We start from the raw sequence: 19,089 nt of genomic DNA, 5'->3' as shown, positions 1-19,089 counted from the left end.
TATCTTAGATAGTTTTGATTTCTTATTCTAGTGGTCATCCCTGCTAACTCTGCACATTCTAACAGTTTAATATGCCAGTCTTCTTTTCCATTTTGGTGCTAATAATACACAGCCGGCCGTTGTAGCATATAGAAACAAATTGCTTTCTCTTTTGGAAACTTCTGTAGTTTTTAGCCCTAACAGTAGTGCTACTGGGTTTTTAACAAAAGATTTTTTAAACATATTTTAAGTTCAGTATAAATCATTTCCCAATAATTTTTAATTATGCTACATGACCAGCACATGTCGTAGAAGCTTCCTTCTGTTGTTTTACACTTCTAACAGTTACCTTTTATTGATTTTGACATTTTTGCTAATCTGTTGGGTGTCAGATACCACCTATGCTGCACCTTCATAAACTTTTCTCTTAACGTATAGCATGCCGTAAATCTTATATTTACTTTCCACAGTTGTTTCCATAGTATAAAATCTATATTGTGTTCAACGTCCCTAGCCCAACTTATCATTGTAGATTTTACTGTTTCCTCCATAGTCTCCCACTCAAGTAATAAATTATACATTTTGACAATATTTAGGCATTGGATCTTAATATCTTCAAACTGTGAGGTCTTTCCAGCAAAACTGTATATTTTGTCTAATTTAAATTTTGCCCTTAACTGGTAATAACTTAACCAATCTGTCATTTGGTCTTTTATCTCATCATATTCTTTCAGTTTGTATTCCTCCCCAATGAGATTTAGAAGATCTCTATATGTACTCTAGTTTGTTTCTGTGTTAATTTTTTTTCTTGAGAGGACTTCTGTCAGTGATAAACACAGCAATGTTTTTCTTTCTAATAGGTTTTTTATATTTTTCCCAAACTGTATAGAGGTTTTTTCTGATTATATGGTTTGAGAAGCTCATATATATAATTGCCTTTCCATACCATAGGCATGCATGCCATCCAAATAAAATGTAATCATCAATTTAAAATTTGAAATATAGCTTTGTTAATCCACAAAGAAGAGCCTAAAGCTCAGAGCATGTTATAAATTTCAGGCAAATATGATGGACTGCATCATTTCTCTGTTCCCACCCCTGCCAAAGAAGAGCAGTAATACATTGGTCAATTGATATACATTACCTTGAGTGAGCGTTGGACAGTCTTTCAGCCAACCTACCTCACAGGGTTGTTGTGAGGATAACATGGGTATCGGGAGAACCATACACACCACTTTGAGCTCCTTAGAGGAAAGAAATGGAAATGTAAGAAATTAAATAAAACAACGATAGGAATGGCAGGTAGACATTGATAACAATTGAGCTAATCATTACAATTAGTATGTCACTTTAGCTCAATTCTAATGGAGTTTTTTGTACAAAGAGGTGAGAATGAGAGGACAGAGAGAAAGCACTGCAGTTTGTTCTGTTAAAGTGCAAAGAGAAATTCCTGTGTAATTTATGGAACAAAAGACAAAATTGATTTTTCTGTATTACCTAAGGGTGCAGCTGAAATGAGTACACAGACGAGGAAGGGAAAGGATAGTGCTGTACAGACAGAAATATGTACTTCCGTTTTTGTTTGTTTTTACTAGGTAAATGTTCACTTTTTCCCAATTGAAATTCAGCAGGAAAAATTTGTTACACTGCCTCACAATGCCTTTGAGAATGTTTTCTTTTTTAAAAAAACCTTTTCTCGTAGCAAGGCTGAATTCTAGGCCCTTGAAAATAAACTGGAGATCTCAGTCTGAACTGTGTTTTTACTTCAGTGATTTAAAAACACTGTGGTGTTCTCCCTCCCCACCACCAACCCAACCATGGACGTAGCTGAAGCCAAACATCTTGCAAGGAGCTTGTTGCAATTCCTAAAGGGCACCCAGGGCCACCTCAAATACCTGAATAATTCAGGTGTGAATTTCTGACATAGTGCTGACCTGCAGTCTATTGGCAGAAACCTTCAGCAGACAGGGCTGAGATGTGACCTTACTCTATCTTGAGAAATAGACAGGCATCTATAAAAGATCACGGTGCACCTAGATTTTCCTCAGAGAAAGATAAAAAGAAGTTAAAGGTAATTGAAATTGATAGCATTTGTTGAAGGTTTTCAGACCAAGCTAGCCACAGCTAAGTCCTACCATGACCAGTGGAACAAATATGTACCAGTTTGGATATCCTGATCAGTAGAAGAGGTCTTGTTGGTAGTGCCACAGCCGTCAGGGATCGGTGGGGAGTGTCGCAGCCCTCATCTGCAGGGGAGGCAGTAAAAGAGCTTTCTCTGTGGCAGCCCCAAAGCAGTAAACTCCTTCCCCCATAAAGGTGCATGTGGCTATCTCTGTCCAGATAGGGGGCAACTGGACCACCAGCCAAAGCTGATGAAAAGCACTCAGTAACCTGAGCCAAGCAACAGCAGAGGATTCAGGAATGCCCTCAAGTTTCATACTCACTCCTTTAAGGGAAGTGGGTAACCCCATCTATCTGGTGTAGGGAACCACCCACTAACAGGGCCTGAGTCTTATCTGGATTGAGCTTCAGTTTGTTGACTCTTGTCTAGTTCATTACCAAAACAAGACAAGGGTCCAACACATCCACTGCCTCACCTGTAGATGAAAAGGAGAAGTAGGGCTGTGTGTCACCAGCATATTGCTGACCACATATTCCAAAACTCTGGATAAACCCACTCACTGGCTTCATGTAGATGTTAAACAGCATAGGGGGTAAAATAGAACCCAGAGGAACCACACATTGAAGTTTCCATGGGGCTGAAGAGCACTCCCCAAGCACCACCCTCCAAGTAGGACCGGAGCCACCACAAAACAGTGCCACCCGCCCCCAACTCGGACAGTCACTCCAGACGGGCCCATAGGCGTCGACTCCATGGGGCCTGAGGGGGCCCGAGCCCCCTCAAAAATTCGTTTGGGGGGCTCCGCCCCCCCAATAATTTAAGAAAATTATTAGTTATATTATGCTTTGTAAAATCACAAAATTATGTTGGTATTTTTTATTTTCCTTGTTTGACGATAGTTACCTTTTAAAATACATTCAGTAATGAGTTAAAACAAAGCCACTCCCGATCTAGAGAGGGGGTGGGGTTGCAGGCTCTCGACCCATCAACAATCTCGCAGGGCTGGCGTCAGCCCCGCGAGAAGCGGGGATTCCCCCTAGCTCATTAATATTCACCGCCCACGGCGGCAGCCAATCGGCTGCCGCAAAGGGCGGGCCCTCACAGGTTCACTTAAGGTCGGGGCAGCCCGGGGCTTGCCCCTTTCGTTCCCCCAGCAGCAGCGGTTTGGAGGTCTTGGGCCCCCCCAATATTTTTTATAAGTTGGCGCCCCTGGACGGGCCCATAGCCAATGGTATTGAAAGCTACTGAGAGGTTAAGGAGTATTAACAGGGACACATTCCCCCCGCCCCAGCTCTCTCCCAACTGAGGTTGTCGTACTGGGTGATCACAGCTGTTTCTATGCCAAAAGTGGACCTAAACTCCAATTGAAATGCATCTAGAAAACCAGTTTCCTCTTGGAGCGCCTGGAGCCATGCATCTCTTTTAAGTGACTAAGTGTGGAGAGCTTTAAGACAGTACCTGCTCTCCTGCTCTCAAAAAAAGGGGCTTCGAAGTCTGCCTGACTTCATTAACGCTTGTTAATTTGGCTAGGATTACAATGTAAAATGCACTGTGCCTAGAATACTACGGTTCCTTCGATTCTAACCTCTAGGTAGTCTGACACTTCGTTTTTAAAGCAAGCGTAATTAAACACCTCATGCAGGAGGCTAGTCTTGACTTAATTGACTTTTGACACTTAATTACATGCATGAATCTAACTATCACAGGCACTAGCATGATCTGAAAGTTAGACGGTCTTGCACCCTCAAATTCATAACACATTTTTAGTTGTCCACCTTGCAAATGGTGTTTTTAGTTCCTTTATTAAAATAGTTGAATGGTTTGTTGACTATTCTTTTTTTATGGGATCTTAGTTTATGTAACCTGCCCAGCAGCCTTAGGGTGAAGAAGAAAATAAAGTTAGTCCTGACTAGTTTAAGGAACGTTGTTTTCCATTGGACACAACTGACGTTGCCTGGATCAGAGCCTTTTTCTTACTATTATTTTTCCATATACCTTCTGCTCACATTCATTTGTTTGATGAGCTTCATACAGATATATTTCCATCCTGCTCTTCAAAGTCCCCAAGTCAGAAAAGATCTCCAGCCATGCTGTTCTCAGCAAAAGCATTCTCTTGTCTCTGTGGCACGTCAGATAAGCTGAGCAAACCCTTATCACTCTCCCACTGCTTCTGAGAGCTATTTTGATCTGTCCCCATTTGCAGTAAAGTGACTCCAGCTGAGAATTTAGGTTCAGCCAGAGAGCGGGAATGGGGGGGGGGGATTCCCACAAGACTTTCTGCTAATTATACATACCCTTCTCTGTTGTCACATCCTCTCTACAAAGGGAATTGCATTAATTAACTGCTCTTATCGCTCTTAACTGGAGGGAAGTTTTTCAACTTCTTTATCTTATCTGACACGCCATCCTTTTTATTTTGTAATTCTGAGTTTTCCATCCTTGTTGTAATATTTCTGCTAAATATAAAAAACGTTGCCCCTTCCATATTTTTTTTTAAATTACATAAAACATACCGGATCACTTTAGGCTTCTATCACATTAAAAAAATATATCTTCTAAAACGTTTGTCACCTTGGCAGTTCTATTCTGAGTCCTTGGCATGGGTGGGTGACCCTGTAGCCTTCCAAATGTTGTTGGGTGCTAGTCCTAGCCGCCGTGGCCAGTGGTCAGGGATGATGGGAGTTGTAATCCTGTAGCAAATGAAAGGCCATAGGTTTTCCACCCCTGTTCTACTGCAATGCTGTGCAAATGAGACTTTACTAGGTTTTTTAGAACATTGCTAATAATATTACCCCAGTCTTCTCTGGTTCAGTTTCCAGCTCCTTTTGATATTACTTGCAGATTTAATACACACTACACCCTAGCTCAGAATAACTTGAGCTGTACTAGAACCAACCTAAAACTGTCTAGAAGACTGTTGAAATTGAAATAGATCAATGAGAAAAAGCGAATTGAAATCTATTTGCCCTTTATTTCAGTGCAAGGGTTAAGCATATATTAGGGTTGTTTTGGGTTACAGTTTGCAAAGAAAAGAAACTAAAAATAGTGATATAATGGACAATGATGATGATGATGATGATAATAATAATAATAATAATCAATTCTCTCGAGTAGCATTAGAAAGGAAATGTTAAACAATCCCTCAGAGTGAAATTAGAAAACGTGTAACATTTTTATATTCTTTTGAAAAGTGCCACACTGAGTCTTTTGAAAAGTGCCACACTGAGTCTTTTAGCACGACAGGCCATTATTTGAATCCATATAGGGGAGATATATATATATATATATATATATATATATATATATATATATATGCTTTCGTAGATTTTCACGGGTACAGGAATGCAGGTTTTGGTGTCCTCAGGTGTCTTCCCGTGTAAAAGTTGGGGTGTCTAGGCGACGTTTCGACGAGGTCTCACTCGTCATCTTCAGGCTCAAGATATCTCTCAAGTAATTAAGGAACAAAAGAAGAAAAGGCACACTAACCTGGGAACTTCCTCTCTGCCCAGAACATTGGAGGCTATACACCACACCCCCTCTACAGTATTTATAGGAACTCAAACACTGAGATCCTGCTCTGTTCCAGTAACAAGAAGCCGAAAGCACCAGCCTGAAGATGACGAGTGAGACCTCGTCGAAACGTCAAAGGCACACTAGCCTGGGAACTTCCTCTCTGCCCAGAACATTGGAGGCTATACACCACACCCCCTCTACAGTATTTATAGGAACTCAAACACTGAGATCCTGCTCTGTTCCAGTAACAAGAAGCCGAAAGCACCAGCCTGAAGATGACGAGTGAGACCTCGTCGAAACGTCGCCTAGACACCCCAACTTTTACACGGGAAGACACCCGAGGACACCAAAACCTGCATTCCTGTACCCGTGAAAATCTACGAAAGCATATATATATATATATATATATATATATATATTATATATATATATATGAAACCGGGTTGGTAATGAGGCATGACTCAGCAGGAATTTGCTGTTCCCCAGTTACAATTACTTTTGATCTGTTTTAGTGAATCCTTTGCAAGGCAAAGTTTAAAAGATAGTCCCTTTTATATCCCAGTTAGCATTCGTTAGCCTTCACACAATCCACTTGTATTTGAATGCAAATCTTTTAAGATTTAGTGTTCACATAGAAGTTAAAGTATAGAAAATTGCTATAAGGTTTCTGCCAGTGAATAGCTAGTCGCAACCCTCACCTCTTGTGGATGACATCTGCCTGGCCATATAGGAATCCAAGGATGGGGTCTTAACTTCTCTGCTGGGCAAAGAATCAGACTGACAAAACTGCAAAACAGTTATTAGATTTTCTACTCCTACTTTCCCCTCATTCCTCTTCACTTTGTTTCCTCTTCCTCTTGGTTCAATCTTCATACTGCCATATCTTGTGGTAGTGAGGAGCTCTTAGATTCATTGCTCCAGCTTAGGTTGGCACCCGGCTATGCCCCTACTTGGGTGTGGATAACAAGTCTTCGGTGGTCTTGTGTTCCAGGAAACCCACAAATTGCTACAATGCATTTTACATGGAACTGCCTTTAGAACGGTTCAGAAACTGCAGCTGTGGCAGAATACTGTGGTCAGAAGGCTAAGAGGGTGTGAAACAGTCTGAGTGTCCACCTGCATTGGTTTCTGATCAGTTTCTGGGCCCAATTCAAAGTGCTGGTTTTAACTGATAGGCCTTACATGGCTCAAGACCCCAATACCTCTCTTCCTGTATGAGCCTATATGGTTTTAATGTCATCTTCAGAGGCCTTCTTCCAAGTTCACCCACAGGTAGAAGTAGTCTGATCAGTTTTAGTGGTGATTGTGTTTACGGTGCTTGGAGTGGGGAGTGGTTCTGATGCTTGTGATAATTATTTTTAGAGGTTAGGCTGAGTCTCTCTTTCACACACACATACACACATTTAACTGTTACTGGGCTGTATTAGGTGTTTTTTGTGTAACTAATGAATGAATGAATAATAGCAGCATCAATTTATAAAATTTTATCCCATTCATTCAAGTCGCTCAGGGTGGCACACATGACGTTATCCCATTCTAACCTCACAATAACTCTGTGGGGTAAACTGGAGAAAGCGGCTTACCATTAAGTTACCGCCGGGAGTCTACCTACTACAACACAGTGGTGAAAGTCAAAGGTCAAATTACACATTACATGTCCTGCCATATAGATTTCCTCTCCTTTTTAAATGAAAAGCAGCTAGTGGAGATTGCAGTCAGGAGCACAGGATGGGTGTCTGAAAAGAACATTACTTACTTTTGCCTGCCAACTCTTCCCCCACCCTCAGAATCACCCAAGCTGTTTCCTTTCACTACTACCCTCCAAGAAGAAAGATACAGAACCCCATATCTTTACTTGAGGAGGGTTATTGTGAGAAAATAAGAAGAACTTGTTGGATCAGGCCAATGGCGCATGTAGTCCAGCATCCTTTTTCTAACAGTGGCCAACCAGAAGCCTGTGGGTAATGCACAAGCAGAACCTGAGCACAAGACCACTGGTCCTTTCAGTGGCTTCCAGCAGCTGGTGTTCAGAAGCATTATAGTCTCCAACCATGGAGGCAGAACATAGTTGTAATGGCTAGTAACCATGGTAGTAGAGAAGACAATGGCCAGCAGAAAACTGATTGAGTAACCCACCCCACCAGGGACCTGCCCTCCTTCTGCTATAGGAATCTCTCTTATTTCCTCCATATTACCAGCAGCTCTGCATGGCGATAAGATCTTTGCTGTTCATCTGCTGTCACTAAATGAGTCACAGAATTTAGGAAACAATCTGGCAGGCAGAAACCTAGAAGCTTAAGTGGATTTCAGGAATCTGTAAATCTACATTTAAGCTCTGTCAGTAAGCACAATATGTGATCAGTGTTTTAAAGATCAGACTGACCTGGCTTCTATAGTGTTTGCCATTGTGTTTCTTCTGGCATCTTGATGGAGAAGGTATTTTCTTCCAATTTATCATCATTAGTCTCTCCTTTTGCATTGGACTTAATTTCCCCCTTCCATTAGGCTTGTATGCTAAGGGAACATCGTTCAAAGTAGCCTTCTGGAATCTTATCCAGTTTTGAACATTCACCAAAAAAATAGCAATTACCATTAATGTTTTGTGGAGACTGAGTCTCTTGGGGGGGGGAGTGTTGTTTGGAGTGTAGTAACTGTTAAAATAGATTTTGACACTGATCCACCATTTCTGTACTGTGTTGACATACTTAACTGTCCTTTTCATCAGCCTCGGGTGCTGATAACTGATGGATATGATTTCTACTTCTTGTCATTAGAATAAGAAGTATTGGTCATCTATAGCAAGAGGATCCAGTTGATGTTAAAAACTAGTAGCCTCGTACAGTGTTGCTTGGGAATTCTAAGAATAAAAAAAAAATCAGCACATTTTTTAAATCAGTGGTTAAAGATCAAGCAGTTTTGAAAGGTTTAGCCTGCCCCCTTGATTCAAAATGGTGTCCATTTGTACCCAAACACAGAGGAAAACCTCTCTGATCTCAGGAATCGAATCATCACCTTTTATAGACAAATTATTTTGCCCTCTTCAGGCATTATAGAAGAGGGCGCAGAACTTTTAAGTAGGGGTGAGAGGATTCTGTCCATGACAGGGCTCTTGTGTTCCTGCGATGTAGATTGCATAGGCATGTACTATTCTAATTCGGCCTGTAGCTTTTTGGATAATGTTGCGAATGGCTGTAAAGACCCGCGACACGCTGGTCACATCCATACCATATATTTAAAGCATATGACTTGCCTCCAAGAATCCTGGGAACTGTAGTTTGTTGGTGCTGCTGGAAATTACAGCTCTGTGGTGGGTAAACTACAGATCCCAGGATTCTTTGGGGGAAGCCATGTGCTTTAAATGTATGGTGTGGATGCGACCACTGGGGGGGTGGGAGGTGTTTAACATGGATAAAAAGTAAATGAAATCATCACTCTTGGGAGGAGTCCTCAACTTACACTTTGCTAACTGAAATAGGTTTTAGTGAACAGCTCAAAATCTGAAAACAGGTAATGACATATGAACGGGTATAATACGTTCTGACAGAAAACTGATTTAAAGCTGCACTGTTGAGCCTTGTGTTATTTTGGAAAAGGTCTGTTGCTTATTTATTAGAATCTATGGACACTTGGAATTTAAGCATGCTGTCCTAGAGCACTGATCTAATAAGCAGAGGGAGCTTAGTGATCCAAACCCAACGCAAACTCATTTAAGACTGAATTATATTGTCTGCGGAAAATCTCCTGATGTCTTATGATCTGAAATCAAATGACAAATGTAATAAAATGATGAGCCATTTTCAATACTAACAGACAGCGGAGCAAATTTTTCAGCAGTTGTCCATCAACATAGCTCAGTTGCTAGAGCATGAGGCTCTTAATCTCAGGGTTGTGTGTTTGAGCCCCACATTGGGCAAAATATTCCTGCATTGCAGGGGGTTGGACTAAGATGACCCTCCTGGTCCCTTCCAACTCCACTTCTCTATGATTCTATGATTTACTAGAACTTTAGCACTGTTGATTTTTGAGACAGGTCACCAGGGGCATGTGAATGTTGAGGGCTTAAACAGATGTCTCATGTAACAGCTCTTTGCAGCTTACCTGTGATTTCTAGCCTGGTCTACATACGCAGTAGAACGAAGTGAGATTTCTGGCATAGCAGAATAGTCTGACTGTGGGGGATTGCCTTTCTTTGTTTGTTATTGTTCTCCCATATAACAAGCTTCATCCAGTTAAGAACTAGCATGACAAGGGAAAAGGTTCTGTCCCAGCTTATTTCCTGCTGCATTAGTTTTCTGATCGTAGCGTGTCTTGTTAGAGTAATGGAGCATTCTTTTTTCCCCTTTTTAAAAAGTGATTCTCCATCCATAAATTGAAATAAATACAGTCCATTCTACCACCTTAAAACTTTTCCACTGCATTTCCACCTCACTTTGCTGCATGTGCAGACAAGTCCCAAGTCCCATTGGAACACAGAAGTAACGTTTATAGACTTAAGTGGATTTGCAGGGAACCAGTGCATCTTGTCATGTTGTTTTTCGGCATACTAGATACGTAAGTAGTGCTGGATTGGCTCTGTGCCAAGCAAAATTCATTCAGGATTCTGCTTTTCCTACACTTGATTCCTCTAAGTTTACCACTTAGACACTTCTTCACATACCTAGAGCCGCATAATAACATTATACTGCATCCAGTGGTGGTGGTTGGAAGGCATCTAGGACAGGGCTGGCCCAAGACATTTTGGCACTTGTGGCGAGCCACAAAATGGTACCTCCCTTCCTGCTAGGGAAGAAGGGTAAGTGAAGATCTACATCAGTAACAAGGGAGGAATAAATATCTACCTTGGGATTTGCTGCCCCTGTGGATCCTGCCACCCGAGGCTGCTGCCCCACCTTGCCTCATGGGTGGGCCACCCCTGATCTTGGAGCACCACTAAGCTATACTGCCTAGCCCACCATGAAGTCCTGGCTCTGCTCACATCACTCCCTTTTGCTGAATAGCAATGATGCAGCAGCTACTACATCTCACGCTAAATGCTTATACGTAATTCAACAACTCACTCACTCACTCACTCATGTAGGATGTACAGGGTGAGTCCTTTAAAAGAGGCCCCATGGATACAGAGTACACATGTTCCACAGGGCCTCTTTTAAAAGACACACCCTGTATAATTGCAGCATATCTTCATTGCAACTTCCTTGTTCCTCTGGGCTGTTAGAAGAAGACATCTTCTGCTGAAATATAGCTGGGTGAATGAGTGAGTGAGTGAGTGAGTCATAGCAGCAGCAGGCTCTGACACTGAGAAGACTGGAAATGGGTTCCTTTAGCTATTGATCTTCCTTAAACTCGGCCCTCCAGATGTTTTTGGCCTACAACTCCGATGATCCCTAGCTAGCAGGACCAGTGGTCAGGGATGATGGGAATAGTGTTGAGGACATCTGGAGGGCTGAGGTTGAGGAAGCCTGATCTTGAGGGCTGCCTCTACAGTCACTTGGAAGCTTATTAGTATATAGTGGCTGACTGAGAGAGGCTAATTAATTAAAATGAAATTCCTTTTAAACCACTTCAGCATGAATGAAAAATTCCGTAAATATTTGCAAGTGAAGACTGATGTTTACCATGTCCTCAACACTATTTCTTTCAACGCAGTTCATCTTGATGTATTGCTAGGTCTGAACTCTTCATTCTAATATTTTCTAATATATTTTCAAATTGATGAGACGCGACTCTAAGCGCTAGCCAGATGCATCCCTCATGCCCTGTCTAATAGCTTTCCCAAAGCTATTACACATCAAGAGACTAAGCTTCTCAGAAAGCCATAAATAACTCAGAAGATGGATGCAGAATTTAAATCAGAAAACAAACTGCAATCGCTGCATGTGACCGAGAGAATGGAAATACAGAAGACATGTAGGAACATTGGGCAACATAATGAAATTAAGTGTCCTAAAAGCTCACAGTGTCTGGACACTGAACCGCATGACTGGAAAAGGCCGTCACATTGAGCTCTGATCAGCAATAAATACATCAGCCTCCAACAAATGACACCATGGAATCTAAACAACTCTGTATCACAAGCAGAGAGCTTATATTCCTAAAGGACATTCGGATTAAGTCCTTCTGAATGACATAAGACAGTAAATTATCAGCAGCAAATTATACATTCTGGAAAGTACCTTAGTCTTAGGTTCTAACAGCTCTGTTTCCAACTTTGATTTTTCCACCTGGAATCCTATCTTTTTATCCAATTTAAAAACCTCTTTAATCTGAGCATAATATAGCCAATCTCGCACCTTGTCTTTTAATTTCTCCATACTCTGCAACCTCCAATTATCTCCATCTTTTTCTAGTAATTCCCAATACTTCGGCCATTTGGCCTCCATATTGGGTCTTTTCAGAGCCTTAGCTTCCATAGGCGACAACCACCTTGGGGTCTTGTTTTCTAACAAGTCTTTATATTTTGTCCAGACATTAAACACTGCTTTCCTAACAATATGGTTCTTGAAAGTCTTATGAATTTTAACCTTGTCATACCACAGATATGCATGCCATCCAAACATGTTATTAAATCCTTCCAAATCTAAAACATCAGTGTTTTCGAGAAGCAGCCAATCTTTCAACCAGCAGAATGCTGCTGATTCATAATACAACCTTAAGTCCGGCAGGGCAAACCCCCCTCTTTCTTTTGCATCAGTTAAATTTTTAAATACACAAGAATGGAATACACAAGATGAAACGGTCAAATTGGTTATGATAAAATGGGCACAGGACATTGGGTACAATATTATGTTTGCTGACTGGGAAAGGTTATGGACCACCGGTTTGAAATTCACGGCATGTAATGCCTTGAAAGAAAATATTATGAAAATGATATATAGGTGGTACATGACCCCAGTCAAGCTTGCAAAAATATACCATTTGTCTGATAATAAATGTTGGAAATGTAAAGAAACCGAAGGAACGTTCTTTCACCTCTGGTGGACCTGCCCTAGAGTTAAGGCTTTCTGGGAAATGATATATAATGAGTTGAAAAAGGTATTTAAGTATACCTTCCTTAAGAAACCAGAGGCCTTTCTTTTAGGCATCGTCGACCAGAGGGTGTTAAAGAAGGACCGAACATTTTTTATGTATGCAACAACAGCAGCAAGGATACTAGTTGCTAAGCACTGGAAAACCCAAGATTTACCCACACTGGAAGAATGGCAGATGCAACTGATAGACTATATGGAGCTAGCAGAAATGACCGGCAGAATCCGAGACCTGGGAGAAGACGCAGTGGAGGAGGACTGGAAGAAATTCAAGGACTATTTACAAAAATATTGTAAATTGAATGAGTGTTAAGAAAGATGCAAGATTACAAATAATATGGCACCATTAAATTAGTTGAAAGGAATATGAAGATAAGTAAAAATATAAGAAAAAGTTAAATTTTGGATAAATATTATGTTAAGATTAAGTTTTTAAGGTTTGGGTTAAATTATCTAAAATTAGGGATACAATATCTGAAAGTTATAAAATAAGAATTGAAATAAGGTGATAAATTGCTGGATTAAGTTTGATAAACTTGGAACGCAGGAACGAGGGACGTGAGGAAGTCCAATGAAGTGAAGAAAATATGATCATGTTACTTTGTTTGTTTGTTTTTCTTTATGTATTGAGAAAACTTTTAATAAATATTTTATATAAAAAAAAGACAGTAGATTAAGCCACAAGCAAAGAACCCCAGGATTAGAAATAATTCAGATTTTAGGAAAATTTTCTTCTTTTTCCACCCTTTTTTAAAAAAACTGATTTGGCTCAGATTGCAATGGAGCTGCAGGCCAGTCGGCAGAAATTTAATAGGATCTCCTTTAAGAGACACTTTAGGATATGTGACCCATATGTGACCCAACTCTACAGAGACCCCCAGTCTGGTATAGTGGTTAAGGTGTTTGACTAGAAATCTAGTAGAGATCTGGGTTCAAATCCCCATTTGGCCTCACTGCATGATGGCTTAGTGTACCTCATCCCAATCCACTTCGCTGCGTTGTTCTGACGACCTGCTTCAGGAGAAGCAGGGGAAATGCTTTTGAATAAGCAGTACAACCCAACTCCACAGAGAAAGCCAGTGTTTTATAGTGGTTAAAATGTTGGACTGGGAATATAGAGATCTGGGTTCAAATTCAGTCTCACTGCATTACTAGTTTAGTCAGTCTGCCTCGGTGCAGCCCACCTCACCAGGTTGTTGTGAGGGCAAAGGGCAGTAGCCCATCTATGCCACTCTGTGCCCATTGGAGAAACAATGAGATGAAATACAAATAACAGTAACTCCTTAGCTCTTTGGGATGCTCACATGCTGTACCTCTCAGACAAGCTGGACTCCTCCAGATAACTCCCTCTTTCTCTATTTCCACTGCTTCATTCAACTCTGCTCTCATGGCTGCATTCAACTATTGTTGCAAAAGGCTTTATCCATGCGGGAAAAGTAACACTGGGGCTTCAGTAGCTAGCTTTCTTTTGCAATCTTGTTTTATCAAGAGCAAAGGACAAGTTGACAAAGGCGTCAAAGTATATCAGAAGTGGCCTTTTGCAGTTCTTGAATTACTGGGGGCACCTGCTCTCAATACCTTTTGCAGTGGTCCTCTTAGCTACTGTTCTTAGAAGGCTATCAAGTGGCATGATTTTGGATAAAACCTGAGGAAGTCAAGGGCCCAGAGTCCCATAATTGAGAACCGACCTGTTGTTGATTGCTGAGTCTCAATGCCACCTTTTGGATGAAAGTGCTCTATTTACTACATATGCAGTGTCCGGATGGATGTGTGTGTCCTTTACCTTTAAGAAAGAAAGATGCAGACATTTTGATAAGATCAGATCACCTGCATAGGGTACTTCATATGGTATATATACTTTGCGTTGTTTCTTTTTGACCACTTGCCATATCCCAGCTGGCATCCATTTGGCCTGCCCCATGGTACTGTTTTCAGAACCAGAAGTTTCGTAGTAGCACTAGGTGATGTTGCTATATCCCCTGCCTTACATTGCAAAGAGAGATTAAGAGAGAGATGGGGCCTAAATCATTTGACAGGTGGTTCTCCGCATCTGTGTATGGTGGCCATGTGTCCTTTACAGAGGACAGTCCTATATGGAGGGCTGTCTAAGAACAGTCCTCTATTTGAAGATGACTTCTAGTTGAAGAGCTGTCTGCTTTAAATATAAAGAAGAGAGAGCAGGGGCATTGAAATTGACAATCGATATCACCGTGGTGAACATTCTGAGAAGGCACATAGGTTACCTGGTCTTCCTCATTATGGTAACGTGCATTTGTGTTTAAATGATAGCCATTCTTTATAAACTTGCTTCTATACATATAAACCAACATACATAAATTGTATACAAATCTGTGCCCTCTTTTTGTTCTCTTTTGCTCCCCCCCCCCCTTTTGGTGATATATAAGTGGCCACCCTAATCTGTGCTCAATAGGTCCATGAAATGAACAAACTCATTTTTAGATCAATTGCATGTCTTCTTAGACCCAAATTTTCTCTTATAATGATTTTTGGAGCAGCTGGCTGTCAGTCAATTAGAAGAAACTAAAGTTATCTACCGAAAGGCACTGTCGAGTTCACAGAGGCTGTTTATTGACAGTTTTTAGAGACAGATATGTTTTGGTTTGGTAAAGTCCCATCATGACTAAAGAGCAGTATGTACAGAGCTCTGTGTGTCTGTCAGTCACCGCAATGCTCAACAGGCTGTGATCAATAAGAACATGAAGAGGGTGTCTTGAACACCAGCTGAGAGACTCATTCAGTATACAAAGGACAAGTCATAGAACATATTGACCCATGCTTTAGGAAAACAGTCTGGGGAAGATTTAGGGACCTTACATTTTGGCTGGTACATAACATGCAGATATTTGCTTTCTTCTTACATGCAATTCTTTTGTCTCAGTGCTTAATTTGTGAAAAGTAGGTTTTCATGGCTCATATCAGCTTGGAAGTTTCAGCTGAGAATGCCCATCCAGCCTTATTCCAGAATGTATAGAGCCTGATTATTGATGCACTTTTCCCCCTACTCAGTTTCCCCTACTTCATATTTTAAACAGGAATCCTGAGGTCTCGTGAGAGTTTCCTTTTGATAACTAGTCCATTTCTCTAAAACAGTCATACGTAACTTTGGAAATCAATTCTAGCTTTTAGAAACAGAGCACCACTTAATGTTTATAACTGCAAGAGGAAGGATCAAGAAAGGCAGGTTATCGTGACCTTTGAAGGATCCAACTAGCATCTCTCTAGCACTTTAGCTGGCCTCTAGGTCTACTTATTTGTTAGCTCTGCAGAACTTCAGAGTGAAGGGAAAAAATTCTAAAGTGTGAGTTGTTGGTAGTAGCTTTTGGAATTTTGGCTCATTGTGCCTGATGCCTGGTGATTTAGGAGGTCCATGTACTCAATATATCTGATTTATTTGTAGCTCACAGTCCGTGGCAGTTGTTGAAAGATTCCAACAAACACCAGGCATGGAAAATCCTTTTGGATCATAGCACCGATATTTTTGTTTGCTTGCTTACCTATGGCATTCATATGGTTGTCTGTCTACAGTTTAATGCTTTTCTGTTTGTCTGACAGGTAAGCTGCAAAGTGCTTCAGTTTTTTCACCAATACATGATGGGCTGTAACTACTTCTGGATGCTTTGTGAAGGCATTTATCTTCATACTCTCATTGTGGTGGCAGTATTTGCTGAAGAGCAGCGTCTGCACTGGTATTACCTCTTGGGTTGGGGTATGTGGCATTTCCTCTCCTTCCTGTTCTTTACTTTCTTCTGTTCTTCTTTCTTCTGGTTTCCAGTGGCTGGAAGTGTGAGGGCCCCTAGACCAGCTGGTGACGAAGGGAGCAAGGTTTTGTTTTGTTTTTCTGTTAATTATTAGGCAGTGCTCCTGATGAATCATAAAACATAGTACTGATATTCTACTTTGAAAAAATATTTGTTTTAAGAGAAGACATAAGACACTTACAAATCTACTGGTACAAACGCCCCCCACAGAAATTGGAAGTTAAGGCACCTGGGCTTAAAAGTCTGTGTCCTTTAAGCAGGACCTTTATGCACACTACAGTTTGAAAGTTTGTGCTTGCATAAAATCATTAATTTGTTTATATAATATTATTATTATATATTTGTAAATATATTGTAAAATAATAAATGCACACACACCTACAGATAAACACATAGAAAAAGGAAGGGAAATGCTAAAGCCAGGTCTTGTGTATTCTTAATCGCAGTGTTCCTAGCAGTGATTATAGTTCAACAATACATTGCGTTTTATTGCACCAACAAATAAATGCCATTTATCAATAAAGCAGTTGCTAACTTATCTTCTTTTCCTTACTCCAGAAGGGTTTTCTTCTTGCAGTCTGCATACTTTATAACCATGATCACTCAGTGTGCAGAACCAGTGAGCTGGCCAGAAATATAGGGGCCCCTGAGAAATAATCACGCCTGGTTGGAAGCATGAGGAGCAATGATTCCCTTGTCCTTTTTAAATGATCCCTGCATGCTATTCCCAGAAATGGTGCCTGGGATGGGTTGAGGTGGGAACAGTGGTGTTCAAGGAAAGCCTTTGCATTAGATGAATTGCTTTTTAGACAGATTGTCAGAAGAATAATCTCCTAGAGGTTACCACAGCTTCCAGCTATAGTAACTCCCTCCCATAGCATGTTATGCCCCACGTGAACCAACTGGAATCAGCTTAGCAAAATGGCCTCTCACGTTAGAGCAAATAGATTGTGCATCTCAGTAAGTGGGCAAAATTGCATAGTATGCCCAAAATATTTATTTTGACATTGGGTTTGATATATTTGACTAAACACCTTGAGACAGTAGCTGGCTTAATCTTGTATTTGGTGCATTGTGGTAATATGCCAACCCTGCATGTATTTTAACATGAATCAATATCCATGAGAATGCTAATTGGGAGAAGACTAAATGAACTATCTGAATTTTATTAAGGAGAGCTGTTAAAAATGCAAAACTGATTCCTGCCATACTTCCATGGCAGACAAACCATTGCCTGTTTTGCCTTTGTCATACTGACAGCTTTGCACATTACAATTTCACTTCAGTAGATGTAAAACCACTCAGGTGGAGCAAGAAAGCAAGAGTTATCAGTGTTATCTGAGGCTGAAATTAGAACTGCTTGCAAGAAGAATGATCTTGTTTTTATTCAAGCAATCTGAATACAGATTGTTTCCATAAAACTTTCAAACGTCGCTCCAATATCATCAGCAGTAATGACATATCACAGACATTAACATACCAGAATGCTGATGTTTGGATAAGTTTTGAAATCATTTGCAAGCCTTCACACAAAATCCACATAACTCAACTATGTATTGGTTTTTTTATCAAAAGCACATTCTAGTTTTGAAATGTTTATACACTAACAAAAACAAAGTGTAAAAAAGTTATGCTGGCCGTGGTTTTTTGAAATGTGAAATTAGACTCCAGTCCTTTATATGCTTACCTAGGAGTAAGTCCAACTCATCTCAGAGTAGACGTGTATAAAATTGCACTCTCAGAATCATTTTCTGTCTTTATCTTCAATTCAGCCCAGTTACTGTTGCCAATTCCGATCAATTTATTTTCAGTTACAGCAAAAAGAGAGCAGGGCTCATTGCTTAAACCTGAAGAATATGAGAAGGCATAGACTCAGCTGAGAAGTGATGCCAAACCATGGTTTAGCATTTGCAGCAGCCTTGGATTCACACGCTCCCATCTCCTCCTCCTTTACAAATGACAGGAGGTGATTAAAAGCTTTGGCCTTCGATTTCGAAGGAACCAGAGCTTCTTGAGTCATGCAAACCCAGGGACGGTGGTTTGTTCTGACTTGTTAGTTAAAACAAAGCAGGACCAAGCCAACTGTATTCATGTAAATAAAAGCCAAAGAATCCTGTTGAATCAAACAAAACTCCATCTATTCCAGCATCCTATTCCCACAGTGGCCAACCAGATACCTATGGAAAGCCTGCAATCAGGCCATTAGTCCAACAGCAGTCTCCTCTCTCCTACTCCCCAGTGGCTGCCTTTCAGAGGCAGACCACCCTCAGAACTGAAGCCATCATGATTAGTAGCTACTGATAGCACTGTCTCCCTAATTTGTCAAATCTCCTTTTAAAGCCATCTCAGTTGGTGGTCGACATCATCACTACATCTTGCAGTAGCAAATTCCATAGTCTTTGTGCTCTGTGATGAATGGCAGAAAACCTTAACAGCAACACTTTCTTCAAAGAACTAAAGTCCTATGAAGCACATGTATACTTGCAGCACTAGCCATTTGCCTTGGAAACCATTTTTTTTTAATAAAAGATATTTATTTTGATTTTATATAATAAAACAAATATTACAATCAAACAAAACGGGGAAAAAAATACAATAAAAAGCAACATAATCCAACAGAACTAAAAAAAACACAGTAAAGAATATATGACAGAAAAAATAAGAAGAAACA

At 40.5% G+C, this 19,089-nt stretch overlaps 1 protein-coding gene across 4 annotated transcripts in view; it reads left to right on the top strand.

Annotated features, from left to right (window-relative positions):
* CALCR (calcitonin receptor) overlaps positions 1 to 19,089 on the top strand; it is a 135,338-nt gene that overhangs the window by 92,786 nt on the left and 23,463 nt on the right. For all 4 annotated transcript variants that reach the window (XM_081882251.1, XM_081882252.1, XM_081882253.1 and 1 more), the window contains one exon: positions 16,213 to 16,366. In XM_081882251.1, the coding sequence (XP_081738377.1) occupies positions 16,213 to 16,366 (154 nt within the window). The remainder of the gene's footprint in view (positions 1 to 16,212; positions 16,367 to 19,089) is intronic.

This window comes from Podarcis erhardii, assembly GCF_964252035.2.
Source record: "Podarcis erhardii genome assembly, chromosome: 12".
Classification (NCBI taxonomy): Eukaryota; Metazoa; Chordata; class Lepidosauria; order Squamata; family Lacertidae; genus Podarcis; species Podarcis erhardii.
The sequence above is the reverse complement of the archived record's forward strand: the minus strand, read 5'-3'. Positions and strand labels throughout refer to the sequence as shown.